Genomic DNA, 12,655 nt, shown 5'->3' with positions numbered 1-12,655 from the left:
GGTGAGACCTCATCTGGAATACTGTGTGCAATTCTGGAGGCCACATTACCGTAAAGACGTGCTTAGAGTTGAGTCGGTTCAGCGGATGGCCACTAGGATGATCTCAGGGCTCAAGGGTCTCTCGTACGAAGAAAGACTAAACAAATTGCAGCTCTACACTCTAGAGGAACGCAGGGAAAGGGGGGACATGATTGAGACATTTAAATACATCACGGTACGTGTCGAAGTGGAAGAAGACATCTTCTTTCTCAAAGGACCCTCGGTCACAAGGGGGCATCCGCTCAAACTTGATAGTGACGTAAGGAAGTATTTCTTCACAGAAAGGGTTGTAGATCACTGGAACAAGCTTCCAGAGCAGGTGATCAACGCCGCCAGCGTGCTTGACTTTAAGAATAAATGGGACATCCTAGTGGGATCCCTACGAGGGTCGAGTTAAGGAACTAGGTCATTAGTACTCAGTCTTAATGGGGTGGGTCAGTAGAGTGGACAGACTTGATGGGCTATAGCCCTTTTCTGCTGTCATCTTTCTATGTTTCTATGTTCTATGTTTCTATGACCTGAATAACTAATGAAATTTAAATATATATATATATATATATATATAGTGCCAATTGCTGCTGTAATAAAACGCACAAAGTGAAACTTTGACCCCCTCAAAGTGTTAATTACATCACATGTTAGATGAATGCTATTTATTAACACCTTATTTATAGTGCAGAGACTTAAAGAATAGACTTTAACAAGTGTTTACTGTACCAGCAAGTAAGGAAAAAAATATCTATTTTGAAAAACGGCCGAAAGTCCGCTAAAGTATTGAATCTGTAAAACCAAGCGAACAGAACTTGCAAAACAAATAAGAAACACTTCAAAAAATGAGCTGTTGACCTGTGCAGATTTGCTAGCTAAGGTGGGGTGCACAGTTCGCGTGTCATCAAGTGGAGCACTATGTGGGATCCCTCGACAGAGCACAATTGCGCTTACATATGGGGGCAAGGCTGCAGGAACTGTTTGCTCGGGAGGGGGGGTGTCCCTCTCGGTCTCTAGCATTCATACTAGTTTGCTAGAGTTACAACCAGCCAAGGATTACCAGAACATCCGGGAATTGCAAATTAATCTGGGACATTGGGATGTAGCCCGTACCTTGAGGGTGACACCTGGGGTTACCCCGTGTGCTTGGTTGAGGGAAATGCGTTTATTACACTCGTACACAGTTGTATTATAGTGGGGGTCTCCCTACACCACTGTGTCATAAATGTGGGTCGGGGGACACACTTTGGAACATGCCTTCTGCACCTGCCCCATCATCCAGCGCTACTGGAGGCGTATAATCTCTTACATGTCCAGGTTGATTGGGAGAGCCCTGCGCAGTACCCCTGGCCCACTTTATCTTGGATTTGCCAGAGACTTTTGGCCATTTGCCTAAGGGAAATTGGGCTTTGTGCAGGAAGATGAGTTTACTGGCCAGGGAATGTATTCTTTAATGCTGGACGGTCCTTGACCCTCCGGTGTTTTGGCATTGGCGGAATCAGTTGCATCAGTTAGCCATCTGGGAGGCACAAGATGCAGGAGGGGCCAGGAAGCGAAAGATGTTGTTCTTAAATATTTGGGAACCATATCTGCAAGCATTGCATCCTAAGGGCCGAAGTGCGGTCTTAAGATTGGTGTCCTAATCTGGGTGCCCGGATAGTTAGGCTGGGAGAGTACTGGCGAGCATTGTTGGGGAGGAGTGGGGAGTACATTTGGGGAGGAGTGGGGAGGGAGTGAGGGGTTTGGGAAGGTTCTGGGACTTAGATACAAACAGGGTAAAGGGGATTCAGTGGGGGGGAGGGGGTGTTGCGGCATTTTCGGGGCTCATAAGAGTCCAGGGCCTCGGAGTGCCTTTCCATTATCCATACCCTCACTCGCTCTCAGTAGTCTGGGGGGGAGTTTGGTTGTCTTATTTCCTATGCTCCAGCCAGTTTTTAATCCATGCGAGTATTTTACCCTCAATTCCATGGCTTGCAATTTTCTGAAGTAGTCGTTCATGCGGAACCTTGGCAAACGCCTTCTGAAAATCCAGATGTACAATGTCAACTGGGTTGCCCTTGTCTATCTGCTTCTTTACCCACTCGAAGAAGTGCAACAAGTTTTTCAAACAAGATCTGCCTTTGCTGAAACCGTGCTGGCTGGTCCTCATCAGACCGTGTCCTCATCAGACTAGTCCTCATCAGACCATGTCCAGCGCCTCTACCATCTTTCCCAGTACCGAGGTCAGACTTGCTGGTCTGTAGTTCCCCAGGTCTCCCCTCAAACCATTTTTGAAGATTGGCGTAACATTCGCCACTTTCCAGTCCTACGGAATCTTTCCCGATTTGATCGACAGATTGGCTATTAGCTGAAGCAGTTCAGCTATAGTCTCTTTCAGTTCCTTGATGACCCTGGGGGATTTATCACTTTTAAGCCTATCAATCTGCCTGCATATCTCTTCTAGACTGACCGCTAACCCTGTCAGTTTCCTGTTTTCGCTTCCAGCATATAGCCTGATGGGTTTCGGTATGCTGTGTAAATCTTCTTCGGTAAATACAGACGCAAAAAATGTGTTCAGTTTGTCAGCGATTGCTTTGTCCTCCTTTAGTGCTCCCTTTATTCCATGGTCATCCAACGGTCCCACCGCTTCCTTAACAGGTCATTTCCCCTTAATATATCGAAAGAATGGCTTGAAGTTCTTCGCCTCCTTCGCTATTTTTTCCTCATAGTCTCTTTTGGCCCCTTTTACCGCCTTGTGGCACCTGCGTTGATTTTGTTTGTGCTTGTTCCAGTTTTCATCTGTTTTTGACCTTTTCCTATTCTTAAATAAAGTTTTCTTGTCTCTGATCACTTCCTTCACCTCTACAGTAAGCCAAGCCAGTTCTTTATTCTTTTTCCTCTTTGATCCCTTTGATACGTGGTATATATAGATTCTGTGCCTTGGTGTCCTTAAAAAAGGACCAAGCTTGCTCTAGCGTTTTTACAGTGCTTATCCTCTTCTTAATCTTCTTCCCTACCATGAGTCTCATCCCTTCATAATTCCCTTTTCGGAAGTTCAGTGCTGTGGCTGTGGTTATGGGCCAATGTTTCTCCCCTGCATTCAGATCGAAGCGGATCATATTGTGATCACTGTTTCCCAGCGTCACTTCTACTTCTGCATCTTGTGCCGGTCCTCGCAGGCCATTTAGAATTAAGTCCAGAATTGTATTTCCTCTAGTATTTTCCTTGACAAGTTGTTCCAGGAAGCAATCGCCTACAGCATCCAAGAACTTGGTCTCTCTAATGCAGCCAGGGGAGCCTAGATTCCAGTCTATTCCCGGATAGTTGAAGTCACCCATGATAACTGCGTTGCCTCCCTTGCAGTTGTGTTTAATCTTGTCCGACATTTCTCTGTCAATTTCTTCGGATTGCCCTGGGGGACGGTAGTAGATGCCGATCTTCGTTTCCAGGCCATTTATTCCTAGAATTTTGACCCATAGAAACACTAACTTATCCGTCAGTTGTGGCGTGTTCTCTCCAGTAGATTCAATTCCCTATTTGACGTATATGGCAATGCCCCCACATTTTTGAGCCACTCTGTCTCTGCGGTATAGTTTGTATCTCAGTAGCACAGTGTCCCAGACGTTTTCCTCAGTCCACCAGGTTTCCATGATGCCTATGATGTCAATGTTATCTTTTTGTGCTATAGCTTCTAATTCACCCATCTTGTTTCTAAGGCTCCTTGCATTCGTATACATACACTTGAGTTTGCGAGCTGTTCCTTTCTTGCATTTCCTTCCCTCTTGTGTCCTTTTTGATTTGTCTTGCCTGTGATCTGGTAAGTTTTTCCTGTGATCCGGTGAGTCTTTCCTTCTATCTTCTTTCACAGTATCCTCCAGGTATTACGGTTCTTGCCTTTGATCCGGTGAGTCTTTCCTGTGATCCGGTGAGTCTTATCTTCTTGCATGGTTTCCTCCGGATATACCCGTTCCTGAACCATCGACTCTCTCTCGGTCGACTGTCGGCTTTCCTCTTCTTCCTAGTTTAAAAATTTCTCAACTTCTCTCTTGAAGTTGCTTTCAAGTAGCCTCGTTCTCTCTCTGCTGAGGTGGAGTCCATCCATCCTGTATAGCTTGCTCTTCCCCCAGAACGTCATCCAGTTACGCACGAAGTGGAATCCTCCTTCCGTACACCAGTGCTGTACCCATGCGTTGACTGCTTGCAGCTCCATCTGCCTCTTCTCATCAGCGCTGGGTACCGGCAGGATCTCCAAGAATGCTATCCTCTGCGTTCTGGTCTTCAACTTCTTTCCTAGCATCCGAAATTGGTCCTTCAGTACTTCCTTGTTGTAGTTCCTGTTGCTTACGTTGTTCGTCCCCACATGGATCACCACCGCTGTATCTTCTTCCACACTGTTGAGGATTGGGCGACACATTGACGAAATGGATTGGGAACTGGCTTGGAGGAAGGCTTCAGAGGGTAGTGGTGAACAGCACCCCCTCCGAAACGATGGAGGTAATCAGTGGAATGCCGCAGGGCTCCGTCCTGGGCCCGATCCTGTTCAACATCTATATAAGAGACTTGGCAGAAGGGCTCTGAGGTAAAATAACATTATTCGCCGATGACGCCAAACTAAGCAATGTAGTGGGCAAAAGCACAACAGACAAAAATTCAATGCCCAACAACATGATGCACGACCTACTTCTACTGGAACGCTGGTCTAGGTCCTGGCAACTAGCTTCAATGCCAAAAAATACAAAGTCATGCACCTGGGCAGCCAAAATCCTTGCAAGACTTACACCCTTAATGACGAGATTCTAACAAGAACTGAAGCAGAACAAGACTTAGGGGTGATCGTCAGGGAGGACATGAAGACTGCCAATCAAGTGCAGCAGGCTTCCTCCAAAGCAAGGCAACTCATAGGTTGCATACGCAGGAGTTTCGTCAGCCGTAAACCTGAAGTCATTATGCCATTGTATAGATCCATGGTGAGACCACACCTGGAATACTGTGTGCAATTCTGGAGGCTGCATTACCGTAGGGATGTGCTGAGACTAGAGTCGGTCCAGAGAATGGCCACCCGGATGTTCTCGGGACTCAAGGATCTCCCGTACGAGGAGCGGCTAAAGAAGTTACAGCTCTACTCATTCGAGGAACGCAGAGAGAGGGGAGACATGATCGAGACGTTCAAGTATCTCACGGGCCGTATCGAGGTGGAAGAAGATATCTTCTTTTTCAAGGGTCCCACGGCAACAAGGGGGCATCCGTGGAAACTCAGGGGCAGGAAACTGCACGGTGACAAGAGGAAATTCTTTTTCACTGAAAGGGTAGTTGATCGCTGAAATAGTCTTCCACTTCATGTCATTGAGGCCAGCAGCGTGCCTGATTTTAAGGCCAAATGGGATAGACATGTGGGATCTATTGAAAAAGAAAGGTAGGGGAGGGTCATTGGGATGGGCAGACTAGATGGGCCGTGGCCCTTATCTGCCGTCTATTTCTATGTTCTATCCTGTTGATGCAGCTCACTATGCCTTCAGAATCTTGGTACAATCAGTCAACTCGACTACTGTAACATCGTCTACTTAGCAATCCCCCAAAATAGTATGCGACGATTACAGCTAATGCAAAACACTGCGGTCAGACTAATCTTCGGTCTAAAGAAGTTTGATCACGTGACGCCATACTTCAAACAGCTACACTGGTTGCCGATGAAAGCTTGTGTAAAGTTTAAGTTCGCCTGCCTCTGTTTTAAAGTTTTCTACGGTCTAACCCCTAAATACATCACTGACCTATTCTCCTTCTCAGCCAACAAACACAAGAGAAGTTCCCACTTGCACTTCGTTTCTCCCCCGGTTAGAGGATGCAAACTAAAAAAACACCATGAGCATCTTCTCTCACATCAGGCTGCTCTATGGGGTAAAGACCTAGAACAACTCCTATTGCCCACCACTTATGAGGTATTCAGGAAAGCGCCTCAAAACCCACCTATTCCTGAAATACCAGCCGATCCAGTCTTCCTCCCGCTATGTGGCTATCGACTTGTAGAGGACTCCATCATCAGACGATTGCTATCCTCTCTATCTTCTCTTGGTTCTCCAGCCGCAGGTCCGTGTCCCTGGTTGTATGTCCATCTCTCCAGCCGCAGGTCCGTATCCTTCATTCTTGCTGCTGTGTCACCCATTTCTTCGTGGTGGTTGTCCGTCGGGTGGTCCACACTCTCTGTAGGTGTCTTTCGGTAGTTCCACTGTTGCTGGTGATTATCCATGGCCTCCCTGTATGCCTCCTCTATGAACTTCTCCAGCTCTCGGACTGCTTCCTCAATGGTGTCCTCTGTCTTGTTTTCTGCTACCTCTGTCTTGACGTTCTCTGCATCTCTGTCTCCCTCCTCCGCTGCCTGAATTGCCTCCAGTTCCAGTATTCTACCCTCCAGGAGTCTCACTTGTTTCTTCAGGCTCTCCAGTTCTCTGCATCGAGCGCATATGTAAGACCACCTCCCAGAGGGGAGGTAGTCATACATATGGCAGATGGTGCAGAAAACTGGGTAGCTCAACATCTTGCTTCCGTCTGCTGCTTCCATTGCTGCCTGCTGTGTCCTCTGTGCCTGCCTGGCTGTGGCTGTCCTCTGTGTCTGCCTGGCTGTGTATTCTTTGCACTTGCTGTATCCTCCTTCTGCTCTCCTTTAACGGTGTGTGGTTGTGTGTCCTCTGATTCTGCTGTGTCTGCCTGGTTGTGTACCTGCTGTGGTCTCCTTCTGCTCTCCTTTAGCAGTGTGTGGTTGTATGTCCTTTGTACCTGCTGTATCTACCTGGTTGTGTGCCCTCTGTGCCTGCTGTGGTCTCCTTCTGCTTCTCCTTTAGCGGTGGCTCATCCCTTCTCAAGGCCCTTCGCAAAGGCACTCTCGCTAAGGAGAGCGCCTTTAACACTTGCCTTCGCGTGCCGAACAGCTGAGCACCATTGGCTCCTCCCTTTTAGAGTCGGAGCCCGGTGGATGACATCGGGGGTGGGTGGAGCTAACTCACCGCCTCCCCTAGCTCTCTCTGTCCTTACTCCCCCTCTTCTGCCTCTCTCCTTCGCCTATTTTCCTCTTCCGCTGGCCGCCTCTCTCCTTCTCCTGCTCGTCTGCCCAAGCCCGTTTGTTTCTTCCTTGTATTCATTTTTTACATTCATTTTTCTTCTTGGAGCTTTGTTAATGTTTTAACTGCATTACTGTTTCTTCATCTGAGCAGATCAGAGACCTGTTTTCAGGGAATTCCTCCTCCTTCTTCTCCTGTCTTCTTTTGGTACAAACTGAAGGGGGCAGCAGCGACTGTGGAGAAGGAGGAGGAGTTGAAAAACAAGCTGTGATGTATGCTCGGAAGCACAGATGGATAACCCTATGGTTCAACATACCATCCCTATCTCCAAGGTAAGAACGTCATTTTTTTTAGATCATTGATAACCAAGTCTAGTTGCCAAGTAGGTGGCACAGAAGCACTGTTATTGGTCAAAGGCGTCCTCCAAATAAAATGTCGAGACATCATTTGAATCTAATGTGTAATTTTTCAATCAAAGAGTTGAGGGACATGCGCTCCATGAGTAGGGCCACTTATGCTGATGATTTGTGACAGAGAGTCTTCATAGATGTTGTGGAATGAGTATTTAACAAGTAAATCTGAGATAGCTGAGCAAAGAGTCCTAGAAAGATTGTAGGAAATCCGCAGGCACGACCCAGTGAGAGGGACTTGTCTGAGTAGGAACTAAAACAGAAGTTATGTGGCAGAATGCTCGTAAATGCACTTAAGTGCTATTCCATAAGATAGTGCCTAAGAGTTATTGCGTGCAAGTGTGAGGGAGTGGTGTGCAAATAGGTGATGCAGGAATGGGCTATAAGGGATTCTTATACCTACATGCAAAATCTATAGAGCAATCAGATATTTGTTGCCCTAGAGAGAATTGACTCCCTTAACTCTCCCCACTGCCATTGCCAAGGAACCGCTCACAAATTGCCACTGTCTAGAGATAAATGCTTGAAAAAATGCTTTGCAAGTAGGAAACTGACCCATTCTCAAGCCACACAAGAAAAATCTTTCTGCGACATCTAACTTTCCTCATTATTCACAGGTTTTACGAATATCTTAGAAATCACTGCCGTTTTCTATCTCATGAGAAATATCTTCTCTTTATATCCAACAGATCATCAGAACCAACATGACTGGAAGAGAATTGAGAATCAAGGAGAAGGTCCTGTGGAAATGGAGGAAATCCAAACACAGTCAGAAAATGTCTATGAGAATATTTCCCAGACGCCTGAAATTATTAACACAAAGAATTGTAAGCAGGAATCAAAGGAACAGAGAGACCCTGCAGGAGACTCAATGGATAGAGGCCCTTCCTGTGAGAGAAATGACAGGGAGCTCAGTAACAGCCTTGAGAACCAGAGACCCTCCCAAATTAATAATAGTGATAAAGTGACTTCTGAATCCCACCATGGCAAGAGGAAAAGAAAAACACACCAGAAACTACTCCAAATGCACAAAAGGGGTCATAAAAATAAGAAACCATTAACATCTTCTAAGCATAATAAACGTTTCACTCGGCTTTCAACTCTGAAAATCCAGCAACAGACCCCCAAAGAAGTCAAACCATTTATATGTACTGAATGTAATAAAAGCTTCACTCAGCTATCGCATCTAAAAAGTCATGAAATGATCCACACAGGGCACAAGCCATTTACATGTACTGAGTGTAATGAAAGCTTCCCTCAACTATCACATCTAAAAATTCACAAAATGATCCACACAGGACTCAAGCCATTTATATGTAGTGAGTGTAATAAAAGCTTCTCTTGGCTTTCAACTCTAAAAATTCACAAAATGATCCACACAGGACTCAAGCCATTTACATGTAGTGAGTGTAATAAAAGCTTCACTCGGCTTTCAGCTCTAAAAAGTCACAAAATGATTCACACAGGACACAAGCCATTTACATGTAGTGAGTGTAATAAAAGCTTCTCTTGGCTTTCAACTCTAAAAATTCACAAAATGATCCACACAGGACTCAAGCCATTTACATGTAGTGAGTGTAATAAAAGCTTCACTCGGCTTTCAGCTCTAAAAAGTCACAAAATGATTCACACAGGACACAAGCCATTTACATGTAGTGAGTGTAATAAAAGCTTCACTTGGCTTTCAGCTCTAAAAAGTCACAAAATGATCCACACAGGACACAAGCCATTTATATGTACTGAGTGTAATAAAAGCTTCACTCAGCTTTCAGATCTAAAAAGACACAAAATAATCCACACAGGACACAAGCCATTTACATGTACTGAGTGTAATAAAAGCTTCATTCGGCTTTCAGCTCTAAAAAGTCACAAAATGATCCACACAGGACACAAACCATTTACATGTACTGAGTGTAATAAAAGCTTCACTCGGCTTTCATCTCTAAAAAGTCACAAAATGATCCACACAGGACTCAAGCCATTTACATGTACTGAGTGTAATAAAAGCTTTACTCAGCTTTCAACTCTAAAAAGTCACAAAATGATCCACACAGGGCACAAGCCATTTGCATGTACTGAGTGTAATAAAATCTTCACTTATCTTTCAAATCTAAAAAGACACGAAATGATCCACACAGGACACAAACCATTTATATGTACTGAGTGTAATAAAAGCTTCACTCAGCTTTCAACTCTAAACAGTCACAAAATGATCCACACAGGACACAAGCCATTTACATGTAGTGAGTGTAATAAAAGCTTTAGTCGGCTATCAGTTCTAAAAAGACACCAAGTGATTCACACAGTAAAGTAAGCCTAGGGGCAGTATCATTAGCAGTGTATCTGTGCTCAGAGAGGAGAGCAGCACAAACAGTATATGGTTAGGCCTTGGGGGGGTGAAGGACATCCACAAGCCAGCAGAAAATTTTTGGTTTCATCTGAATGTGCATTGACATCATTAGTTGAAACCAAAACAAGGCTGAATGTCCATTTCATGGGTTTGATGACAAAGTTCTTTGTTTTATACTATGTACACGCTGCAGTCTTGGTACCAGGGACTTTCTCAGCATCAGAGTTAGCTATAAAGGCCTTGAAAGTGACACAGTGTTGATATTATGGTCAGTCAATCATGCTCATCTGCCTTTTGTCTTTCATCACTGAGAACATGATTCAGCTAACCATCAGAGTCACAGAGGAGACAGTCCCTGATCAAATGAGCTTACAATCTAAACCCTATTCTGGAGGACCACCAGCCAGTCATGGTTTCAGGATAGTCCTAATGAATATGCATAGGGCAGATTTGCATGCTTGTCACTTCTATTATATCAAATCTCTCCTATTGATCAGGATAATTGCACACAAGCGTACTCTAGAGTTGTAAAAATGTATAATGGAAAAAAATAATGATGCAAAATATGTATTTTAATAAAATCCAAAATCTTATTTTTTATTTGTTATCAATATTAGATCATAAGAATATAAATTGATTATCAATTGATTATCAGTTGCATCATAACAAATTCTAACGTTTTACCAGTTACACATCCATATACTGTATATCCTAAATGACGACATTCCTTCGTTACAATCTAACTGCAATCTAATTGGTCCACAGTATTTGTTTCCATATAAGGTTAGCTTCATAAAGGTGTATCACAAAACATTCCTAAAATTACATTCTTATACCTAAAAAGTTACATTCTCATATTAAGCTTACATATTTTATAAAAAGAAGAAATACATAGACAGATATTGTAATATACTCACAAAAACTATTCAGCTTTTAAATCCTTTCCTGTAAAAATCAGCGTGTCCTCTCTATACTGAGAATATCATCTCTGTCTCACTAAGACTGAACAAAGAAAAAGATGGAAGGAGCTGTTAGCTCCCCCTCCCATCAAGATTCTACGAGTAGAAAAAAGTTGCTCAAGATCAGAGGTCAAACACCAGCTGTAGCCTTATTAAACTTTCTTCAGGATTTCAGATATATGAAAGTCAAAATAAAATATATTCCTAATCTATACTTGTTAACTTGCTATCTATAGCTACATAAACTCCTATTATGCAATTTTACTGACTTACTAAAACTTAATTTTGGATTTATCCATACAATGATACACATGGTTTCGATCTGTCTTTCCAATTGCAAAACTCAAGTCATGGCAACTTCAGGACCCCCTGGTAAGTGGATACCAGGTCAAAAGCCAACTCCTGTCTGTCTATATCTCCCTGAGGATTGGCCTAGTTCAGGCTGGTCACTCTTCAGAACAAAGAAGCCCTATAAAACTTAAGCTTTGCCATCTGGAGTATTTGTTTTCCAAATTTTTGTGCAACTAACCGCTAACTTTCATTCAATTGTAGCTTTATTATTCAATCTTTTGTTAACCGCATAGAACTTAACTGTTATGCGACCTAGAAATTGCTTTTATGTTATGTTAACCTAGGAGTAAGCAGTGGATTTCCCCATGGTAGAAGGCCATGTTTATTTTCCAGAGTCATACAAACTAAATCTCAGATGCAAAGTTTTGAAGATGATGGCTTAGCACTTATCTCCAGGTGCTGGGATCGATGGGAACAACCATGGAAGTTGTGAACTTCTTCCAGTTCAGGGTCAATACTTGACCCCTCGGAGAATATGATATATAAACAGTCTAGAGCTGCGAGCCATTCATCTACAGCTGCAGTCACTGGAGAGCACCTGGAATGCAAACTGGCCCAGGTGTTCTCAGATAATTTGTCCCCAAGAGTGATACATTGAAACTGGAGGCCCAGTCATGCTTCGCTTGGTAGAGATCCATCTTCAGTAGCACATATGGTGTAAGTAAGCAATGTGTAAACTGACTGTTCAGCTGGCAGACCCTGGATCTGGGGGAGTGATCTTTGTCCTGGAACTCCTTCGATCTGAGGCGCTAAGGGCATCCGACGTCTGATTGTGTGACATCAGTAGCCACAACAAAAATAGAGTTCTCTTGGTTCTACCACTGAAGGGCCAGCATGGACACTTTAGTGCAACAGGACTGTTGTATGTGTTACCCCGTGTGGTCCATGAGAAGCCAGATCATTTGACGAATTACAACCCACCAGGGGTGATAATCCTAGTGGGCCATGTCATCTATGGTCTGTGGCTCTGGAGTGTCTCCAGAGGGATAAGAGTCTCAAACTTCCTTATCATCTGGCTCAACTGTCGCCCAGTTCAATTGTCTTGGAACATCTGGAATGATTTGGAGCTTCCAGAATGGCACGTGAGTGAACAGCTTTACTGCAAAAAGGGCTACTTGGAGGTGGTCATGGCTACCCTCCTAAGGTCTAAGAGGCCAGCGACTTGGAAGAGGTAGCTGTCCTGCTGTGCAAGAAGAATGTGGAGCCCATTGAGGTGCGAAAGTCAGTGGTCCTGGCATTAGAGAATGACTCAGGGATGGGTTCCCGCGGGTATGGGAAAAATTTTGCTTGGGAAATTTTCACACGGGAATGCGAGCAAGGCCTTTTACCTCCCCGTGGGAGTGGTAAAAAGCCTTTTTCCCACAGTTAAAAACCACATCACATAGAGAATGCCAACTGAGCAGTTTATAAACATCATAATTCCTCGTTGAAATATTTGGGGGTGCTCATATGGCTTGACTTATCTTGCCTGTACTTTTTGAATGTGGAATCGCTTTTCCAGGCTCTAATAAACTGCATTTGTGGAGA

General features: G+C 44.2%; 1 protein-coding gene across 6 annotated transcripts in view; it reads left to right on the top strand.

Moving 5' to 3' along the window:
* The window catches only part of LOC117354653 (gastrula zinc finger protein XlCGF26.1-like), a 37,863-nt gene extending 25,208 nt beyond the window's left edge, over positions 1-12,655 (top strand). For 3 of the 6 annotated variants that reach the window (XM_033932491.1, XM_033932492.1, XM_033932490.1), the window contains exon 4: positions 8,158-12,654. In XM_033932491.1, coding sequence (XP_033788382.1) covers positions 8,158-9,782 — 1,625 coding nt within the window. In that variant the 3' untranslated portion in view covers positions 9,783-12,654. Of the gene's footprint in view, positions 1-8,157 lie in introns of all 6 variants that reach the window. The other 3 variants (XM_033932493.1, XM_033932495.1, XM_033932489.1) reach the window with 2 other exon arrangements.

Source organism: Geotrypetes seraphini, chromosome 2 (genome assembly GCF_902459505.1).
Source record: "Geotrypetes seraphini chromosome 2, aGeoSer1.1, whole genome shotgun sequence".
NCBI classification, from domain to species: Eukaryota; Metazoa; Chordata; class Amphibia; order Gymnophiona; family Dermophiidae; genus Geotrypetes; species Geotrypetes seraphini.
The sequence above is the reverse complement of the archived record's forward strand: the minus strand, read 5'-3'. Positions and strand labels throughout refer to the sequence as shown.